Raw genomic sequence first — 21,639 nt, forward strand, 5'->3', positions numbered from 1 at the left:
AGGACAAAAGTTGTTACTTTAGACAAAGAAGAACATTTTTAAATAAAAACATGGACCCTGGCGGGAATGGCTTAGTGGTGAAAGCATTGGCCCATGCACCGAAGGGTCTCGGGCTCGATTCCCCATCAAGGGCATGTACCTGGGCTGCAGGTTCGATCCCCACTCTGTTGGGGCATGTGAGAGAGGCAACCAATCAATGTGTCTCTCCCACATCAATATTTCTCTCTCTCTCTCTCACTCTCCCTCCACTCTCTCTAAAAATCAATGGAAAAATATCCTGGGGTGAAGAACCCCCCCCCCCAAAAGATGGTAACATTGTCAATCCATCAGGAAGGAATAACAATTACAAATATAGCCCTGGCCAGTTTGGCTCAGCGGTTAGAGCGTTGGCCTGTGGTCCAGAGAGACCCAGGTTCGGTTCCCACTAAGGGCACGCACCTCGGTTGCAGTTTGTCCCCGGCCCTGGTTGGTCGTGCAGGGTCGTGCGGGTGGCAACCACTCGATGTGTCCCTTTCACATCGATGTTTCTGTCTCTCTCTCTCTCTCTCTCTCTCTCTCTCTCTCCCCCTCCTTCTCTCCCTCCCTCCCTCCCACTCTACCTGAACAAAAAATGAAAAAATGTCCTCGGGTGAGGATAAAACAAAACAATTACAAATATACATGAGTATAATCCAGAGACATATAAAAAAGATTACACATCTTGACTAAGTGGGATTTATCCCAGGAATGCAAGGTTGGTTCAACATACCAAAAAATAAAAATAAAAAAATTGATGTAATATACCATATTACTAAAAGAAAAGACAGCCCTGGTTGGTTTGGCTCAGTGGCCAAACAGCATCGGCCTATGGACCAAAGAGTCATGGGTTCAATTCCGGTCAAGGGCACATACCTCGGTTGTGGTTTGTCCCCGGCCCTGGTTGAGGTCGTGCAGGAGGCACAGTTGATCTGTCCCTCTCACATTGATATCTCTACCCCCCCCCCCACTCTATCTGAAAAATCAATGGAAAAAATATCCTTGGGTGAGGATTAAAAAAAATAGAATAAGACAAAAACCACATAAACACCTCAACAGACACAGAAAAAGTAAGACGACATTCCACATTCACGGATGTGAAGACTTGATGTTGTCGAGGTGTCAGTTCTTCCCCTTCATCTACGGAGTCAGATTTTGTGGATACTGACATCCTAATTCTGAAGTTTATTTGAAGGCAAAAGACCCAGAGAGCCAACTCAATACCAATGGAGAAGAACAAAGTCAGAGGACGGACCCTCCCCGACTGCAAGGCTTACTGCAAAGCTACAGGGATGGAGACCGTGCAGCGCTGGCCAAAGAAGAGACAGGCAGGTCGATGGAACAGAATAAAGAGCCCAGCCCGGCCGGCGGGGCTCAGTGGTTGAGCGTCGACCCATGAACCAAGAGGTCGCCAGTCCGATTCCTGGTCAGGCACATGCCCAGGTTGTGGCCCGATCCCCAGGGAGGGGCGTGCAGGAGGTGGTCAATCAATGTTTCTGTCTCTCTCTCCCTCTCCGTTCCTCTATGATCAATAAAGAAGAAAAGAAAAAAAGAAACAGACCCACAAAATACAGTCAAAGAGCAGAGAGAGTCTTTTCAATAAATGGTGCTGGGCATCCATTTGCAAAAAAAAACCCAAAAAACAAAAACCAGACACGGACCTTACTCCCTTTACAAAAATTAACTCAAGATGAATCACAGGCCTAAATGTAAAATGCAAAATTTCTATTTCGCAACCCTGGAGAAAATCTCGGTGACCTTGGGTTTGGCAGGCAATTTTTAGAAATACCACTGAAGGCACATTCCATGAAAGGAAGAACTGAGAAGCTGGACCTCATTTAAATGAAAACTTTCAGCTTTACAAAATACACCATCAAGAGAACGAAAGGACAAGACTAGGAAATATTTGCAGAAGACGTAACTGATCAAGGACTGTCACCCAAAACATATAAAGAACTCTTGAAACTCAACATTAAGGAAACAAATCACCTGGTTACAAAATGGGCCCCGAACCTTGACAGACACTTCTAGGAAGATACACAGACAGCAGGCACATAACAGGTGCTCCGCGTCTGTGGTCAGGAAGACGCAAATGACAACAATCAAGCGCTCCGACACACCTATGAGACTGGCCAAAACCCAGAACGCTAAAGCGGAGGCTGGTGGGAATGTGGAGCAACTGGAGCGCGGTCACTCCTGGTGGGGGTCCAGACAGTGCAGCCACTCTGGAAGACGGTTTGCTGGCTTCTTCCGAAACTAAACATACTCTCGCCACACAGTCCGGCAACCCCACTCCTTGGATTTATTTGCCCAAAGGAGTTGAAAACTTAAAGCCTGCACATGGATGTTTACAGCAGCTTTATTTGCAACTGCCACAATTGGGGTGCCACCAAGATGTGCTAGGGGTCCTTCAGTGGGTGACTGGGTAAACAGACTGCGCCACATCCAGACCGTGGGCAATTAGCACCAGAGGAGATGAGCTCTCAAGCCGCGAGGGGTGGGATGGTAAGACTGGGTAACGGCGATGCAGCCCCGACGACGCCCCCCAGCCCCAGCCCCAGCCCCAGCCTCAGGCCGCACGCTCTGCGTGGCAGGCCCCTCTGTCCACGCCTCTAGTTCTCTGTGCTCCACCGGCTCCCACGTCTCTCTCATGGGTCCGGAGTGGTCTCCCTGACTCCCCCAGCTGGGTCAGGGACCTCTCACAGCCCCCTACCCCTGGGTGCAGACCTGAGGCCTCTCTGCTTCCCAGAACTGCCAGACACCGGGAACCTGAAGGGGACGGGTCCCTCTGCATAGCTCTGGAGACCCCTCCTGGGGACCAGCAGGCGGGGCCACATCACCAGCCCTCTGCTCAGGGCAGGGCAGGCCCAGGAGGCGGGGCTCCACGGGCTCCAGATCCGCCCCTACCCTCCTCTGAGCCTGTCCCCCCACCTGCAGGCCGGGGCAGTGCAACCTCCTCGGGTGGCACACCTGCCCAAACTTACCCATCAGGCTCTGCCGTTCCTCCTTCTTCCGGGCCTTCTGCTGGGCCTCCAGCTGCACCACGGAGAGCGGCGGCCCCGCCGTGGGGCTGGGGAGGGCGCTAGCTGCAAAGCGGGCCAGCAGGCCCAGCCCGCTCTCCTCCAGGCCTGGCGACAGGGCCCGCTCCCGGGCCCCCAGCCTACAGCCGCCGTCGGCCTCGTCCTCCTCGTCCTCCAGCTCCTCCTCCTCCTCCTCCTCCTCCTCGGAACTCTCATCTGGCGTGCAGAAAACAGGGGGGGGTCAGAGCCTCGCCAGGGCCCGCGCCGCCCCCGCCGCCCCCACTTGGCAGGAGCACCAGCCTAGCTCCTCAGTCCTCACCAGCTGGGGGTGGGTCCAGAACCAGCCTACGAGTCCCCCCGATGGCCCAGTGCCCCATCAAAGCGAGCCCAAGCCGTGGGCATCCAGGACGGCCCAGAGTGGGCAGCGGCTTTGGGAATCAGAGTGGGTTTCTGTCAGGGGAACAGCAACATGCACGTGTGCTGTGGGGAGGGGGACACACGGACAAGGACTGGAGACAGCTCTCTCCACGGTCTCACACACACACACGCCCCGACGACGCACAACGTGAAGGCTGAGGAAGGAGGAAGGAGGAGAGGAAAGAGGAGACCGAGGGAAGGGCGGAGACAGGAGAGGGGTTGGGGGCTCAGGCTGGGGCTCCAGGCAGAGCGGCCTGGGACGGTTTTGGAAGCTGGAGGCCTGTGGGCTGGCAGCAGAAGGTGGAGTTTGGTGTCTTCTTGGGGGGTGGGACACACCCACAGTTGAAGCCCTGAGCAGGCTCTGGGGTCCAAAGCGGGCTCCCAGGACCACCCCCACACTGGACACCTTGAGTAAATCCCTGGCCCTCTCAGAGCCCTATTTTCTCCTCTGTGATACAGGGTGACCCTCCCAGCCCAGCCCAGCTAAGGGAGGGTCCAAACAGGACCACGCATTCGTAGGAGAAAGTGCTCTGCCGGCATGAAGTCAATTAAACACCCGCAGTGCCACCACGTCCTGTGAGGAGACACTGTGTCCCCACCACTGAGGGAGCCACGGGCGGTCTCCCTCTGGCCCACAGGTAGCGGGAAGGGTGCAGGCCAGCCCACTCTGCACCGGAGACCGGGTCCCAGGGGTTCAAGCGCTCAGGCAGAAAGCCAGACTCGAACCCAGGGTTGGCTGGCTGTCCTGCCTCCCAGTCTAGTGGGAAGAAACTAAAGAAACCCTGCCTGTGTCTCCAGCAGGTGACCAGACCTGGCCCCGCCACTCCGGCCATCGGGACAGAGGTGGGGCCGGCCGTGGGGCAGGCGGGGGTCCGGGGAGGCAGGGAGGACCATACTCCTGCACGGGACCCTCCGCCAGGAGTTGATCTAGAGGGACAAGCTTGCTCTGACCTTCCCAGGCTAACCCCACAAGGGTAGATAGGCCGACGGCAGCCGGGCCGACTGCCCATGAGCCCCAGGGACACCTGCTCAAGGCCCCGTCTGCCCAGAGCACTGGGAGTGTGAAGGTCTCTGGGGCTGCTGGCCAAGGCTGGGCCAGGTGCGGCTAGAGACGGATATGGTGTCTGGGGTCGGGGACAGTCCGGGCTTGGCCAAGTCCACGTTCTCCTGCCAACGCCCCAGGCCGCCTGCTTGCTTGAGCGCAACAGTGGCCGAATGGCAGCCACGGGTGCTGATGAGGGCGGAGGCTTTCTGTGCACCCTCTGATCAGAGAGAGCCGTTTCTGCTGAGTGAGCCCTGGGCAAGGGAAGTGGTGAGGAGCTTAATGAATCTCTAAGGGAGTCAAGAGAGGAAGGAGGCAGAGAGGGAGCGCGTCAGGGTGGGAAGAGGAAGCCGGGCTCGCGAGCGATGGATGGAGCAGGATGGAGGCCAGCGGGCAGGCGGGCGGCGGGCAGGCAGTGCACACTTGCGATCCATTCACATTGCGGACGTCACACGATCCGTCTCCGCCCCAGTGGGCCACAGCGGCAAAGCAGGCTAAGTGTAGGCAGACTTTCGACAGCGCCTGGGTTCCCCACATCGGGCCCCCCTGGGGGTGGCGGGGGGGTGGCTGTGCTGGGGGCACAGGGGTGGACGGGTGGCCAGCTTTCCCTTCTACAGACAGTCTTCCCGGGGCCGCTCAGGTGTGGAGACTCCAGCACCCTCTTCCACCCGGGGGGAGTCTCCACCGCAGGGTCCGACGGGGGGAGGGCTGGCTCTGGGTTTCTGGGTGTCAGATCGTCTGCATCAGATCTCAGAAAACCAGCAGCAGTCCCATCCCGGCACCCTGAGATGGAGAAGCGTTTGACAGGCAAAAGCCAAAAGAAGGGGTGTGCCTGCCACAAAATGGAGCCACAGGTCAGCTCGGCCTCCCAGGGCCCTCCCGGCTCCCGCTCCGCCTGGCCAGCCTCCCTGGCTGACCCGAGGCTGCCGGCAGGGCGAGCAGGGGGTGTGTGGGGACCAAGAGGGCCTTTCTGGAGTTGTCCACACCTGAGTCAACAGAGCTTGCCAAGGGCAGGGGGAGAAAAAGTCCCAACAAAGAAACCCAGGGAAATGCAGAGGAACTTTTTTTCTGTAAAAAACAAAAACAAAAACCCTCCTGGCTCAGTATGTGGGGTTGGCTGCTGTAACTTGCTTTGGTTTGCCAAACCCTGATCGATAAACGCCAAAGCGACCCGCTGCTGCCATAGCCGATGGGGCAGCCCCGAGGAGGGAGGTGCAGGGGACAGGAAGAAAAGGGTGTGCCTACCTACGGACCAACGAGCCGGGCTCGACCCCAGCTCAGTGACCCGCGGCGCCGTCTGCCCTACTCCCAGCCTTCGCTTTGCGTCCGAGTGCAGCGTGAGAGCGAATGCAAGAGACCAAAACAGACATTCAAAGCATCATGGGTAGGGGTCAAGGGTGAAGGTATGGTCAAGCTGCTGGGGGGAGAAAGCAGACACACTAGAAAAGCCAAGCCATTAGGTGTTTTAGTATTGGGTGTCAGTAAGGCCCTATCGCCCAAATACCCCTTTGGAGACTTAACAGTCAGTGTGCACGGGCCCCCTCCCCTCCCCCTGCACTCCCCCTCTCTGGGTTCTGTCTACTGCTGCGCCCAACCCTGGTCTGCGGGTCCCCGTGCAAACAGCCCCTTGCTAGAGCAGGGGACCACCTGCTTCTCTACAAGGTCTGAGCTGAGGCAGAGGAGCCCCAAATTCGGAAGGTGGCACCCTGGCTTTAAGGGGAAGGGGGGGAAAGTATGTGAAAGGGAGAAGGCATGGGGGTCCAGCCCAGGGGAAAGAGGGGGGAAGTCGGGAGGGGGAAATGGCAAACTAGCCAGGAGGATCCGAGAAGGCCCAATAGGCGGCCTGGGGAAACCAGGCTGGCTGGCAAGTAGCCCAGGAGAATGTGAGCCCTGAGGGCACCTGGCTCCCTGCTGTGCCATCTGCTGGTCACCCAAAATGGATCTGGGCCATGCAGAGGGAAGTGTGGGAGGGAGAGGCTGACCGGGAGTGTGAGCGCAAGGCTGGCACTGGGCAGCACTCAGATCCCAGGGCTGAGCCAGTCCTGTCCAAGTGGCCCTGACCTGCCTGGGTCTCACTCAGGGACAGCGGGTCCCGGCTCTGCCATCCCAGCTCTGCGATCCCGGTAGGGGTCCACCCTGAAGCAAATCCTAACCCAGAGCAACACACTCAGAGTCTGCTGGCCAGGGTCGCTGACTGACCCTCTTCTGTAAGGGAGGCGAGCAGAGCCCGGGCTGAGCTCTGGCGCTGCACTTTGCCCCTCGACTGCCCAATGATCTGAACCCTGTGCTGCCTACACGCCCCTCGAAACGGAAATGTGTTAGAGAACAGGTGCTGGCACATATTTAAAGCTGGTGCATAGGAACAGAGCTTTAAGAAAACAACAGACAGACAAGCAGCTTAAAAAAAAAAAAGATGACACTGGAGGTGAAAGCAGCTACTTTAAACCTGAAATATGAAATGCATGCAGTAGCTCCCAGGGGTGTCTGAGTGACAGAAAAGCAGCCACTGCTCGGCTCTGCCCCTTGGGGCGGGAGGGGGGGGAGGAGCGGAATGAGGGAAGCGGCACCTAACGGGCTAAGTCAGGACACAGCAAGAGAGACGAGGCACACGGGTTTAGTTAAAAATGAACTCGATATGTTTAATAAAGCTTGGTATTACCAAAATCGCAGTACAAACATCAAGTCACACGCCCACACGACAGAGTTCCATTTACAAAACGTCCCTGGGGAGGCCCCTGCCGAGACCCCCACCCCGGCCTGCGGTCTAGGGGACAGAGGAGGCGAGAACGGGGTGGGCGGAGGGGCGTGGAGGCGGGTGAAGACTAAGCCCAGTCCGTACAGAGGCTCGGGGAGAGCTGGCTGTGGCCCAGCACAGTGCCCCAGGTCTGGGCACACCGGGGGAGAGGCTGAGGGCAGGCCCCGCTGCCAAGCACCCGGCTCGCTCGCTCGCGCTCACTCACTCACTCTCTCAATATAAAACACGGAAGGGTGTGTTTGGAGCTAGTAACCTTGGTCAAACGAGTCCTCCGAAGAGTCGCTGAAGGAGGAACGGGCCTCGACCTCCTGAAGCAGCAAACAGAACGGCTGCTTCCTGCCGGCAGCCGGCTTGGGTTTCAGAGTCCGGGTGGCCGCCAGGCCCCTCTTGGGCAACTTGGGGCCTCCAGCCGGCTTGCTGTTCTTTGCCACCATGCCACACAGGATGGAAGATGTCAGTTTGGAGCCGGAGGGGCCTTGGGCAGACCACTCGTCCTTCAGGAACTCTTCCTCCTCCTCGGAGTCCGTATCTGCAGTCAAGGCAGTTTGTGATAAGTCACGGGGCAGGGGCGGGGGCTGGCTCTCTCTCCTTACTTAGTGGTTGTGAGAGCACCCGGTGCGTGCCAGAGGGACAGGCGCCGATGCCTGTCTCCCCTCTTACCTGGGAGGCCCCGAGCTGTGGGCACCACACAGCATGCCTTTCCTGGCCTGGGACCCAGGCCCTCTCCAGGCTGGCTACTGCCAGCATCACCCACAACACAGTGACCTTCACCCACAACGCAGTGCAGCCCTCCTAGGCCTTGGGGGAGGGAGGAGCCCACTCTCAGGAAGGTCTCTCCCCTGGCCATGGAGGGTACCGTGGGGCTCAGCCTGCCCCACAGGACTGCTCCCAGCCCAGGGGAGGAATGAGGCCCAGGAGGGAAGGACTCGGGCAAGGCTCTCCTTCCCCCAACACCAGCCTGCAGTGTGCTGGGCTGGCACCGGCGCACTCCACGCTGAACGTTACAAAGGCAGCCTGAAACAGGCCACGGCAAACTACTCACACCAAAGAAACTGGCAATGGCGTTACAACACACTGCTGCTGGCTTCCCACAAGTCTCCGCCTCACCACACGGGCCAGGCCGAGGTTCTCGAGCATTCTTAGGGGAGAATCACCAGGCTCTGGGGAGGAGCCTGCAAAGTGGGTACAGCTCTGACTCCTTCCACCCCACCCCCAACAGTTTCGACTCATTTTACGTATGGGTTGTCGGCGAGATTTCACTGGAAGGAAGGGCTCTGCAGCCAAACCTAAACCCGATCTGGTAAAATCCACTTGGAGCACAAGGGACGTCAATGAACAGGGCTTCAGCTCTGGCAATGCCTGCCACTTTCAAGTCCGACAGAAACCGCTGCAGGTGAGAGGGGTCCTCTGGCTGCCTCCCCCAAATCTAGCCTTTCCATTCCCACCAAGACCCCAAGTGCAAGACAGGGCAGCAATTCTGGGTGGGACAAGGAAAGGACAAGGCCCACCAGGCCCCTGCCCATCCCCCAGCCACAGCTCTCCCTCCCGTGTGCTCCATCCCAAACTGGAGATGCCCGTGGATGACAATAACCAACTTGGCTTCCCACCACAAGCCCCCAGGCGTGCGCCCAACCCCTAGCACCCACCCTGAAAAGGCAGGAGGGCGGCGCTCTCCCCTCCCATCTCCTGCCGGTGCAGCCCCGCCCTGGCCCGAACACCGCTGGCCTCTTTGGGACTGCTCCCATCTACCTAGCACCACAGAAGAGCCAGCTGCATACCAGGCGTCACCTAGCTGTAGACGGGCCTTCCTTTGTCACAACGTTAACCCACCCCCCTCACCGGGACAGTGGACTTTCAGACAAAGACATAACACTGTTAGCCCGGAAACTTGAACGTGGCCTTGTGTACGTGTGCACATCGTCTACAGTGGGCTCACCAGCTCAGGGCACCCCAAGACCTCAGGGGCCGAGCTCACCTCTGGCTCACATCCACATGAAGGGCGAATGGGGAGGATTCTTCGAGTAACCAGCCCTGCCACATCCATCGGCCACGCTGCCTTAAAAGATCACAGGAGCAGCAACCCTCCTGGCTCCCTGCTCGTTATTCCAGAACCGGCAAAGGGGGAACGGGCAGGGGTTAAAGCCCTTCCGCCCTCCTTCAGCGCTGTGAGTGTCTGAAGGTGGCAGGGGCCTGGGCAGTGCTGTCTGCATCACACCCTCCGCATGAAGGGACCACGAAGCCGTGGCACGGGCACCCGTCTTCAGCACAAGAGACACGAAGTGCCTGCTTGCCCCACGCCCACCTGAGACGCAGCCCTGGAGACCCACCGGCCTTGGGCAACCCAAAACGCGCACGTGTTTTAAGAAGAAAATAGCAGCAGCCTAATCTCGTGCAAGGTGCCAGGGGCCATGCCCAGCTCGTCGCCAACACGAGTCCACTGAGCTCAGGCAGCGCCCCGCGGTGCCCCCCACCCCGACCACAGCCTGGGCCTTCCGGACCCAACCGCACCGCCGCGTCCGGGCGCTGCACCCTCGGCCCATCCACCTGGGCACGGGGCTTCCGCCCACAAACACGACACCTGCCGGGCCACGCGGCCGGGCCACGCGAGGCCACGGGGCTGCCCGGCTCGGGCAAGCGCCCGGGCTCCCGCCAGGCCCGCCGGCTCCGTCCCGCGCTCCGCGGCCACCACGCGCATCGCGGCTGAAGTCCTGGGCCTGGTCCGGCCCGACGCCCACCCAGCGCGGTCGGCCTCAGTTTCCACCCCCAGGGGCAAAGCGGCAGCCGCCTGGGGCGCGGTCACACAGGCAAAGGGACACGCTGCCTGCGCGGCCCGGCGCCCAGACCGAGCGCGCTCACTCCGTGGCCGCCCTGCCAACCCTCGGCCGCCGGCGGCTCCGGCGAGGCCGCCCCATCTCTATGGTCCTCACGGGCGCCCGCTCTAGGCCGGGCAGCCGGAAACTCGGTGGCACCGGCCTCCACACAAGGCCTCCCAGCCCGCTTTCCGGCCAAAAGCGGAAGGAGCTCCGGCGGGCAGGCGGCCCGCTCCCTCCGCCAATCACGGGCGCCCGCCCAACATGGCGCCGGCCGCCGCGCGCACTTCCGCTCCAGGCAGACCGCTTCCGGCCTGGCGCCGGCGCAGACACCAGAGAGACCGCGGAGCCGCCCACACAGACAGACAGAGGAGAGGAGAGAGCACGGCGGCCTGGAGGCAGCGCGGCGTCCGCCACTTACTGTAGGAGTAGCTGCTCACTTCCGAGGCGAACGGGGAGTGGGCCGACTTGGGCTGGCCTCTGGCCTTGAAGCCCACGTCCAGCTTCCTGGCTTTGGCGGCCCTTTTGTGTTTACCTTCTCTGGAGGCTTTCAGAGACAGGCCCAGGCCTTTGGCCAGCGCCTTCCGGTCCTTGCCCAGCAGGCTGTCATAAGGCGTCAAGTACCTGCTGCAGCCCCCGCTCGGTTTTGACTTCCCCCCAGAACTGTCCGAGAACTTGAAGGGCGACTTCAGCTTGTCCTGCTTCGTGAGGGAGAGGGCCTTGTCCAGCTTGCTTGCCAGTTGCTCTTGGTCACTGGCCATCTTCTTCTTCTTAATCTTGAGCTGGAGAGGGAAGACGGAAGCCCTGCGTCAAGACATCTGACCCAACAGGGTAGTGGGTCTGAGCGCACAAGCTCCGACGAACCCGACCCCCTGCCTTTGTGGCTTCTGACAAATTGCTGAACTCCGCTTAGCCTCAGTTCTACTCTGTGAAATGGGGGTAACTGTGGAGGGGCACAAGGTGGCTCTGAAGATGAACTGAGATGAGGCACCCGGAGCACTTCAACAGCTGTCCCTGTGGTGACGAAGATCACTGGCATTTCCATTCTGGCTCTCTGGTGCCGTCTGGTGCCTCCTAGGGAAGCCCTTTAAGTAAACAGTGCCGACAATGAGCTGGAGAAGCCAGCCGGACTAAGGGAACCGAGACTGAACGCCGGGATCACAGCCCAGCTGATCTGCTTATCTTAACCACCTGAAGCAGCTGACGAAGAGGCCTGAATCAGCCCATCCAACTACAGGGGCCGAAGCTGCCAAGAAAATGCCTCGAGTGTGCCTCGGATGCCTGAAGCAGAGATTAGAGATTTCAAAGATTAAATTCCTGCTTTCACTCTCTGTAGTCTGTTGTGGAAGTGAAATGTGCAGTTTCCAAGCCATCAATGCTCTTCGTCTGAATATTGTATCTCGATTTTCTTTAATCAGGTCACATTTCATAAGGAGAAAAGAGTTGGGATCATGTCATTTCAACAACAAAAGTGTCCTTCACAATTTGAGAGTATAAAGGATGATGGTGTACAGACTGTGTCTCTTCCCTACTCCTAGATCCCTTACGTCAGTACTTCCCTCTGAAGGCCAAATCAACCAAAACAGCCCCTCACACAGGGCTTTACAGGAGGGATGACAAGGTACATTAGTATTTAGAGACGAGAGCTTTAAGTGGATGATTTCAATGCTTTGCAGAAATAAGAAAACTCAAGGAGCTGGCTCTCACCCCATTACCTCTGGAGAGTTCACAGAGGAAATTACAATGGCATCAAGCCCTTGTTTCTTAGAACTAAGAATGGTGAGGCTGCCCATTAAACAATCATATTGTTAAACAACAGTGTGATTGCATTATCTGGTTAAGAACTTGCAGTCTCGCCCTGGCCAGTTTGGCTCAGCGGTTAGAGCGTCGGCCTGCGGTCCGGAGAAACCCGGGTTCGGTTCCCGCTAAGGGCACATACTTCGGTTGCAGTTTGTCCCCGGCCCTGGTTGGTCGTGCGGTGGCGGTCACTCGATGTGTCCCTTTCACATCCATGTTTCTCTCTCTCTATCTCTTCCTCTCTCTCCCTCCCACTCTATCTGTACAAAAAATGGAAAAATGTCCTCGGGTGAGGATAAAAAAAAAAAAACTTGCAGTCTCTCTTCTTGGCTTCAGCAAAGGGTCACGGAGAACACACAGGGCATATGAATTTCCTTCTCAGCTCTGCTGAGGCTGTGTTACTTTGGTAAGTCTCTGATCTCTGGGCCAAAATTTCCCCCTCTGTATAGTAAGGCAGATTGGACGAACTAAGGCAACCATTTCTACAGTTTCTGTGCAGCAGCAGGGTCGACAGACCTGCAAAGAAAGTGTGAACTCCATATCTCCAGACCTGCCTGAGGTGGCCGCACACCTGGAAGACAGGGTTACTGACCTGACTCATGAAGTCTGATGGGGCTTCGTGCTCATCCCAAGGCTGGTTCCTCCCCCTAGCTTTCCCCGTTCCCATGAGGGCATCGTGTTCTTCCTCAGGCCCCTTGTGTCTCTTCCTCATCCCTGCTCCCAGCTCGTAGGCATCTGATGTCAGCAGGGGCTTGCTGCCCAGCCTGCAACCAGAGGCACCATTGGTCAGCACCCTGTCCAGGCAACACTCAAGGGCTGGGGTCCGCCCTCGTGGCCTTGAAGGGTGGGCTCTGGATGTTGACACACAGTGATGACACAGTGACGCATCTGGGGAGACGGATCCTGTAAAACTATGGTGCTGGGATTCTGGGATAGTTGTGACGGGAAAGAAGAAAAACTCCAAGGCAGTATCCTCTGCTGGCATCTTTCTCTCCCATGTCCCTTCACACACGCTCACACACACAGCTTTGTATGGGCAGATGCCTCTTTACCAAAACCTGCCAAGAACAAGGATCAGAAATGCCAAGGAAATCCACCAGCATGGGAGGGCGACTAAGATCAAGAGCTTATGTGAAGAAAGAGCCCCTGGCTGGTCTCCATGCCCTTGGGAGTGCAAACAGCCGGGACGTGGTCCCATTTGAGGCTTCTCTTGGCTGCTCTAAGCTAAATCCTTCACAAATAATAATAAAAGCAGCTAATTTTTACCTGGTGCTTACTACTTGTCTCCTTCCATGTTAGTGCTTTGTATTTTAGCCACAAAACAATGCTTTGTTCTAGGTACTACTTTTATAGAAGAGGAGCTAATAACACCTGGCCTGGAAAAGCCAACACCTGGCCTGAGATCACAATGAGGGCTGGAGCTGGGACTCATCAGCGAGCAGCACAACCACCCCCAGGGTCCACACTCCTGGCCGGTGGGCCCGTGTGCCGCTGGCCCCAGCCCTGGCTCTCTTCCCCAGGAGCTGCTTTCCCTACCCCCGGGGCGGTGATGGGGTCCTTCTTCCTCTCCATCCTCTCCTCAGTCAAGAACATCCAGTGATGTTCAATACAATCCATGGGACCCTTGGAGCTGTCCCCTCCTGAGGAAACCTGTGACAGACCCACTGACTCTCCCGTGCCTTCTGAAGTCATCTTGTGGCCCCCTCTGCTTCCTCAAGCCAAGCACGGGGCCACCTAGCGTCACCTGCACTAATGTCGCAGGCTGAGGCACACCACACCCCTTCCACACCCCTTCCTTTGATGGGCTTCATTCAGCTCATGCTACTCTCGACACCCAGGGAAGACTACAGCGTCTTTCCTATCCTCGCCCAGGAGGAAAAGCTCTGGTTCTAGCCAGCCTTCAAGAACCCCAGAGGGCCGCACGTAACTTCTGCCACTCCGGGAGCTTGTGCCCAGAGTGCACGAAGGAGGTGGCCCCAGGCCCAATGAGCCAGCAGGTCAGGCCAGGAGGATGGGAATAACACTGTCCAGCACGGAGGGAACCAGTGACAGCCCACCACATGGGACTGGAAGCTCAGTGGGCCCTCCACAGGGAGGAGGGGCATGGAGAAGAGTGAGAGTTGGTCCCTAGCCACAGAGGACGCAGGCGCGCCGGGACGACGGGTGAAAGCAGTAGCTTGGTGACAGCCTGGAAACCTCTCACTGGGGTCACCCGCCCGCTCGGTCCTAGCTGGATGAGTCTGCCTGTCCGATCCGCCACTCGCCTGGCTCACCCTCCGGGCTCCCTGGGTGGGTCAGAGCCCAAGGGACTCAAGGTCCCCAGCGCCCAGATGCAGGCCCTGCATGGGCCCGCGCTCCTCCCCTCCGAGCTCTGTGCCAGTTCCCGACCCACCGAGGGGCCAGCCTTACTTTCCGCTACTGTTGCGGCTCTTCCCTCTCTTGCGGGGGGGCGACAGGGCGCTCAGGGCGTGGGTCCGTTTCCGCGGCCTGCCAGGGCCTCTGCGTGCCAAGCTTCTATGGGGTTCCTCGTGCCTGTCCCTTAAAAAGAATCACACGCTTGGCTGTGAACTGGGGGGTAGACGATGCGCCCACATCACTCGGGTCCACACACACCTCTGGCGGCCTACCACAGCGGACCTACTGAGCGCCACGCCTACAGAGCCCGACGGGCACCCTGCCAGGGCTGGGCCGGGCACAGGCACGCACTCACTCGGACTCGCGGCGTCGCTGCAGCTTCACCAGCTCCCGCTGCTTCTCCTTGTACTGCCGCTGCACCTCGGCCAGCCGCATCCGGAAGTCCAGCTCCATGGCATCCATGTGATCCAAGGAGGACTTCATGGCGAACATCTGGGGAGAGAGGAGGGGTGAGGACACTGATGCCCGCCAGCTCCCACCGCCTTATCAGGTGCCCGGTCAGAGGGGGGTGGGGGCGAGCCTTCATGGCCAAGACCAGGTGCCCGGTTCCAATCCCATTTCTGCCATCGACTAGCTACGGCCTTTGGAAAAATGCAAACACCTCTCATCTGCACGGCAGGGACCAAGAGACCAACTTTGCCAACCGCATCAAGGCCAACTGGCCCGTGACAACAGCTATCTGTGCAGCCAACACAGTATCTGTCACAGCTGGAGGGGCAGAGACGCAGAGCCACTGCCCAGGCCCCAGGAAGTGAGGGGCACAGCCCGCTCTACTCTTCCGGATCTGTCAAGCTGCCACCCATGGGACATGCTTTTGACACGTTATCAAACAGGTAAACTGAGACCCAGGAAAAAAAAAAAAAAAACAGCTTCCCCAGGATGGCACAGCAAGTCGGTGGTGGAAGCTGGATCCACATCAGCCCTTCTGACTCCAAAGCCAGCCATGCCCCAGGAAAGGTGGTATCTCTGGAGGGGACCCGTCTCCCCACCAACTGCACAGGCCACAGGCAGGAAACGTGGGCCGAGAACACCTCACCCGCTCCTCCTTCTTCTGCATCCAGCTGTACTTCTTGTTGGGGTTCAGCTCCCGCGGAAGCCGCAGGCTCTTGAGCGGGTCCACGAAAGGGCCGTCCAGCACCTCCTTCAGCATGTGGCTGCTGGCCGCCAGCAGGCTCTCCAGCGAGGGCCGCACCGCCAGCCCCCGCTCGGCACCTGTAGACGGGAGGCAGGTGAGCCACCCGCCTCGCCTGTGCTGCCCGGGGACAGGACTGTCAGGCGCTGCAGCCAACCCACCTCAGACCCCCGACGGGGAGGAGAAAGAGACCCAAATAACCATCTATTAGATTGCTACCAAATTAACCTGAGTTTTGGTTTAATTAGTTTTCTGTGATGTGACACCTCATCATTTTTGTGACCATCCCACGTGCTTCTTTCCTACCAACGTGTGCATTTCCATGACGCCAACGTTAATAATTACGCCACCAGATCAGGGCTCTCAACCTGGGTGCCACTTCCTCCCCAGGTGGGCTCGGCTGCTGCACATGGTCCCTGGCTGCCTTGAGGGCATTAGGCGCATCCTGGCCTTTGCCCACTAGGTGTCAGCAGCGCTCCACGAGAACTGCCAGCTCAGAGGCACTGGTTTTGCTCTTCTCTGTCCCACTGGAAACTGAGGCCACCAACGTGACCCCCAGCGTCTCCTGTGGGTGGTATTAGAGGGAACCTATGGCCCACCCCGAGTTGCCGTCTGTGTGACACCTTTCAAGGCCCTCAGAAGATCTTTAGTTGTTGGGTAAGGCTGCTCCAGGACAGAGGAGGGGACCAAGGTGGGGCTTTGTCACCTCCTTCACCCTCCAATGGCCAAGTCTTGCTGGGGCTCTCGGGACTGCCAGCCCAGGCAGCCCGGTGACTGCAGTGCCAGATGCTATGGGTTGACTTGTGTCCCCCCACAGCCACATGTTGAAGTCTCCTGGTACCTTAGAATGTGACCTTATTTGGAGATAGTCTTGAAAGATGTGATCAAGTTAAAGTGAAGTCATCAGGGTGGCCCTAATCCAATCTGACTAAGTAAGTCCTTGTAAGAAGACACACAGAGGGACAACCATGGGAAGACCCAGGGAGGAGACGTCTGTCTGCACGCCAAGGAGAGAGGCCTGAGGAACCAACCCTGCAGACACTGGTCCGACTTCCAGCCTCGGGGACCTCAGCCTCGTGGCTTTACAGAGGTGGGGGTGACCCGGGATCAGAAACCAGATGTTCGCCAGACCCCCATGGGACCAGGGTCAGTCACAGAGGCCGAAGGCCCGCAGGAGGGAGGGAAGGATGGCCGGTGCTCGTAGCTGTGGGGGGAGGAGGGGCAGTGGGTGGCGGCTGCTCCAGGAAGCGGCGTGGGTGCGAGGAAGGCTCTGCCTGCTGGCCTGCCGGCCACTCACTGCCCGCCCTGAGGGGGACCGCAGGGGCCGGTGCTCAGTACTCCATCAGTGACTGCAAAGAGAGGGCCACCAGGACCCCTGCACCCCACCCCGCCTCGGGGTACACTTTCTAGCCCCAACTCCACCCAGCCCCAAGTCCACACCCCATGCACAGCGCTCAGGAGCATCTCAGAGGTCAATGTCCAAACCAACTGCTGATCTTCCCCCAAAACCTGCTCAGAAACAGGCCTCATCCTTGGATAGTCCCTCCACATCCCCATCCAGTCCGTCAGCAGGGCCTGAGGCCCCACCTTCACTTCCCCCAGAAACCTCCTGCTCCTCACCTCCCGCCACCCCCACCCCAGGCCTGGACCCGCCAGGAGCCTTCCCCAGGGTCTCCCCGCCCCCACACAGCCTCACAACCACCCTACTGAAGTCCGATCCTATCAGCCCAGCTCAGAACCATCTTCCAAAGCCTCTCCATTTCACTCAAAGTGAGAGCCCCCAGGACTGCCCCCACCTGCTGACCTCACCACCTCTCCCCTCCCAGGCCCCCTGCCCCTGGCCTCGCTCTTGTTCCAACATGCCAGATGCTGTCAGTCAGGGCCTTTGCACGTGCTGTTCCTTTGACCTGAGTGGTTTCCCCCCAGAAGATCCTTCCTTCCCCGCCTTCCTCAGGTCCCCTTATCAAGAGGGGCTTCCCTGGCCATCCCCTCTGAGACCACCCTTCCCACCTGGACATGGATGGCCTAGTCATGGCTGGACCCCAGCAGCAAAACCGCGCCAGGAACACAGTAGATGCTTAAGTATTTTTGCTGAATGAGGGTATAGAGGGTACATTTGGAAAATGAGGGTACATTTTCCAAACAGAAAATGAGGCAGGAGTGTGGAAAGGGCAGCAGCCACCAAACTGGGGACCCCTCCTCAGCCCCCTCTGCCCAGATGCCCCTGGCCCACTGCGGACCCCCTGAAAACCTTCCACCAGCTGTAGTATTGAGAGGGTTTTTGTTTTCCTCTGAATAAAATAACTTTTTTATACCAAACCATTTAAATGAAAGAAAAGCATCAATGAACTTTAGAAGAACAACACAACACACAGCCGCAATGGAGAAGGTGTCCCTTGTCCCAGCTTCCTGGGGGCCACTGACCACAACAGCGACAAAGTCTCGAGTATGTGGCCTTGCTCTGACCCGGCCATTCCACCCCGGGGACAGAGCCCCAGCAGAAGGAGATATAGGCAAAGGGTTCTTCCCAAGGGAAAGCCACCTTCTTTACAACCACAAAAAATAAAATAAAATCAGAAAGACAGAGGAAAATGCCTGACAGTCTGGGATTGGCTCATGGAAGGCTGGGGCCTCTGATGGGCAGAAAACTGGGTAGTCCTTAAAACAAAATATTTTAAAAGACACAGATGTCTTAAATCAAAAACATTCAGGCCCTGGCTGGTTTGGCTCAGCGGTTGGAGCGTCGGCCTGCGGTCCAGAGAGACCCGGGTTCGGTTCCCGCTAAGGGCATGTACCTCGGTTGCAGTTTGTCCCCGGCCCTGGTTGGTCGTGCGGGTGGCAGCCACTCGATGTGTCCCTTCACGTCGATTTTTCTCTCTCTCTCTCTCTTCCTCTCTCTCCCTCCCGCTCTATGTGAACAAAAAATGGAAAAATGTCCTCGGGTGAGGATAAAAAAAATAATAATAATAAAAAAATAAAATTAATTTAAAAAAAAAACAAAAAACATTCAGGCCCTGGCCGGTTTGGCTCAGCCATTAAATCAAAACCATTTACAACGTTTTCAGAAAACCTGGAAACCGGTTAGTGAAGAGACCACACTAAGCGAAAAGGGCAGGTGACAGAACACGGTCTACACACGGCCTTCATTTCAGAGACGTGTGTGGACAAGTCCTAGAGGACGTCCACAGCATGCTCACCGCCGTTACCAACTCCTGGCAGCTGTCGCCGGGCCCCTCTCTGCCGTGCTAGGCCGCACGTGGGGTGGCGAGGCAGGGTCGGACCCACGACCCCTTCTTCACACGTTTCTTGGGGCACCCCGATTTTCTCCACTGAACATCATTTTTGTGTCCCGCCCAGATTTCACTGCCCCTTTTGCTGAAAGCACCCTGCTTCCTTCAGAGGCCCACCCTTCCCCTCCACCCCGGAGGTGACACTCCATCGAGGGTGGAGCAGGACCAGTCTGGTCCCTCCCATCTCCTGGGCCACAGGGTTTGCTTCTGCAAAAAAAGTGTGAACCCCAAGGAGCCAATGAGAATAAATCGTGGCATCTTTGCCAGAGCTACCAAGAAAGAGGTCGTGACCTCTTTTGAGAGTCTGAGCTGAGCAGACCCATGGGCCTGGGGTAGGTACTGGGGACCTCCCTTCCCCCTGTGAGAATGGTGGGCCTGCCTTGAATGAGGCCAACAGAGGAAAATGGAACAAGGAAAGAGGGATGGGGAAGAGGATAGGTAGAAAAAGAAACTCCGATGACTTGGTTTGAGCACCTGGATTCAGCCATACCTGAAGCTAACTACCTAACTGCTGCTCTACTTCGGTTCTACGACCCAATAAATTTCCTGCCTTGTCCTAAGCCGGTTAGAATGAGTTTCTGTTGCAACCCAAAGAATCCTGCAAATACAAAACTCACTGACAGAACAAGACAAAATTTCACCACTGAGAAACCCACAGATTGGATGAACTACGTGAATATCCACAACCTACTTAACTATACATTTGGAAACAGTCAACATGATAATTTTTTTTTTTTATCCTCACCCGAGGATATTTTAACATTTATTTTCAGATAGAGCGGGAGGGAGAGGAGGAAGGAAGAGAGAAACATCGATGTGAAAGGGACACATCGACTAGTCGCCTCCCGCACAACCCCAACCAGGGCCGGGGACAAACTGCAAGGGAGGTACATGCCCTTGGCCGGAATCGAACCCGGGACTCTTTGGTCCGCAGGCCAACGCTCTTAACCACTGAGCCAAACCAGCCAGGGCAAGATGATAAATTTTATGTTACGTGTATTTTATAAACAAAGATTTTGAGAAGTAAATATGAATAAACCATATCCTGGGTGTTTTCCAAAAAAAAATGTTTTTAATGATTTTTTTTTTTTTTTTTTTGGAGAGAGAGAGAGAAACATTGATCGGCTGCCTCCTGCACACCCCCTAACAGATCGCGCCCACAACTGGGACACGTGCCCTGACTGGGAACCGAACCAGGACCTCTCAGTCCATGGGACAGCACTCGATCCGCTGAGCCACAGCGGCTGGGCCAAAATGTTTAAATCTTATAAAACGTTTTTTAAACACCGACACCACATGGACCCGCCCCCAGCACGGCTCACCTCCCATCTCCTGGCTCCTCTTCTCCAGCTCCAGCTCCGCGATCTCGCTCAGCAGGGTGATGCCGTGCAGGAAGCTCTGCTCCAGGACCAGGCTCTGTGCCTCCAGCTTCTCCAGGGTCTGGGCTCCGGCGCCAGGGGAGGGCAGAGGCCTGGCCTGGGGCAGCTCTGCAGCCGCTGCCAGGGCGTTCATGCCAGCCAGCGGGTCCTCCGGGCTGGGTGGGAACGGGTCGGAGCCTTCCTCTTCCAGGAGGCAGGCCCTGCTAGGCACAGGTGTGGCCTCCTGGGCCTCCCCAGTGGGCAGGTCACAGTCTCCCAGGTCCAGGCTGGGCAGGGGCTCGCTCAGAGCCGCCTGGGCCAAGCCTTCCTCGGGCACTGCCTCCGCCAAGGCCATGGCCACAGGCACATCAACGGGCACCTCCACCGGCTCCTCCTTCGCCTCGACCAGCGTCTCGGGGGTCAGCCGCCCCCCCATGTCCAGGGCAGCCGTGCAGGGTACTGTCCGACCCGGTGAGTCAACCGGTGCTTTGGCCCCCTCAGCAAAGTCCAGGCAACCAGAGGGCTCCACGCCCCCCTGCCCACTGGCGCCCAGCACCTGGGCCTCCAGCAGGCCACCCCTACAGCTGCCCTCGGGGCTTGGGGCTGCCATGGCTTCCTCAGGGCACAAAGCCAGCGGTGACTCCATGGAGGGCAGCTCCGCAGGGCCTTCGTCCATGTCCTCCACCTCCGCCTTCACCTCCCGCTCCACCAAGGGCTCCTGGTCTGGGCCCTCCCGCAGCGGCTCCGGGATCTTGGAGGGGGACAAGCGGATGGGCTTGTCTTCAGGCGAGAGCGCCAGGCGCTCGGGCCCATCAGCCGGAAGCGGCACGTCGGGGGCCAGGCCATCAGCATCGGCGGCCGCGGTGGGCTGCAGCAGGAACGGGTAGGGCCTCCCGTAGTGCGGCGGCAGGGCTGGAAAGGGGTACCTGGGTGGGATATCTACCAAGGGCACTGAGGGTCAGTGGGACCCCTCCTTCTGCCGTGTGTCATCCCCGAGCCCCCATCTACGCCCTCCCACCAGCCAGGACAGGCCCACAGCCCCCTCCTCTGCTTGCTGGGATCTCACTGAGGCAACATCCGGGCAACCCCGGGAAAATCGCCCACCTTCCTGCCCCCAGGGGTCTTCAGACTCACAGGCAGAAACCACAGTCAGCCTTTCTCTAGCCCCTCCCCGGCAGCACCCAGAGCAAGGCTGGTCCCGAAGCAAATGCCTAGTAAGACCCGCAGAGAGTCCCCACCCAGCCTGTGTGTCTCTGGCCTTCATTTCACAAGAACCGCCTGCCCCGCCCCATTAAGGCAGAGCTGGGAAATCGAGTTGTCCAAGAGATAACCGTACTACAACGCTGCCACCCCAGCGTTTTCACTCCAAACTCCTGCCCCGGAGCGACATCTCCGAGAGCAGGATGGCGGGAACCCGAATCTGTGCAGTGCCCCCAGGCCCTGCCCACAGCAGGGCGAGGGGCAGGTGGTTGGCAGGATCCCGCCAGGGGGAGACAGATGCTCAGCAGCCCCCAGGGCCAGGTACATGCTCAGTGCTGGACATCAGCACTGCACCGGATCTCCCCAGAAAGGGGCAGCCCCTTGTCAA

General features: G+C 58.1%; 1 protein-coding gene across 1 annotated transcript in view; it reads right to left on the reverse strand.

The window, feature by feature from the left end:
* The window catches only part of TNRC18 (trinucleotide repeat containing 18), a 78,573-nt gene that overhangs the window by 20,463 nt on the left and 36,471 nt on the right, over positions 1–21,639 (reverse strand). Inside the window, exons 10-17 of the mRNA XM_036281875.1 lie at positions 20,016–20,990; positions 15,308–15,483; positions 14,567–14,703; positions 14,266–14,394; positions 12,449–12,620; positions 10,481–10,841; positions 7,503–7,778; positions 3,000–3,251 (exon numbers count right to left, since the gene is read on the reverse strand). Coding sequence (XP_036137768.1) covers positions 3,000–3,251; positions 7,503–7,778; positions 10,481–10,841; positions 12,449–12,620; positions 14,266–14,394; positions 14,567–14,703; positions 15,308–15,483; positions 20,016–20,990 — 2,478 coding nt within the window. The remainder of the gene's footprint in view (positions 1–2,999; positions 3,252–7,502; positions 7,779–10,480; positions 10,842–12,448; positions 12,621–14,265; positions 14,395–14,566; positions 14,704–15,307; positions 15,484–20,015; positions 20,991–21,639) is intronic.

This window comes from Molossus molossus, unplaced genomic scaffold, assembly GCF_014108415.1.
Source record: "Molossus molossus isolate mMolMol1 unplaced genomic scaffold, mMolMol1.p scaffold_m16_p_4, whole genome shotgun sequence".
NCBI lineage: Eukaryota > Metazoa > Chordata > Mammalia > Chiroptera > Molossidae > Molossus > Molossus molossus.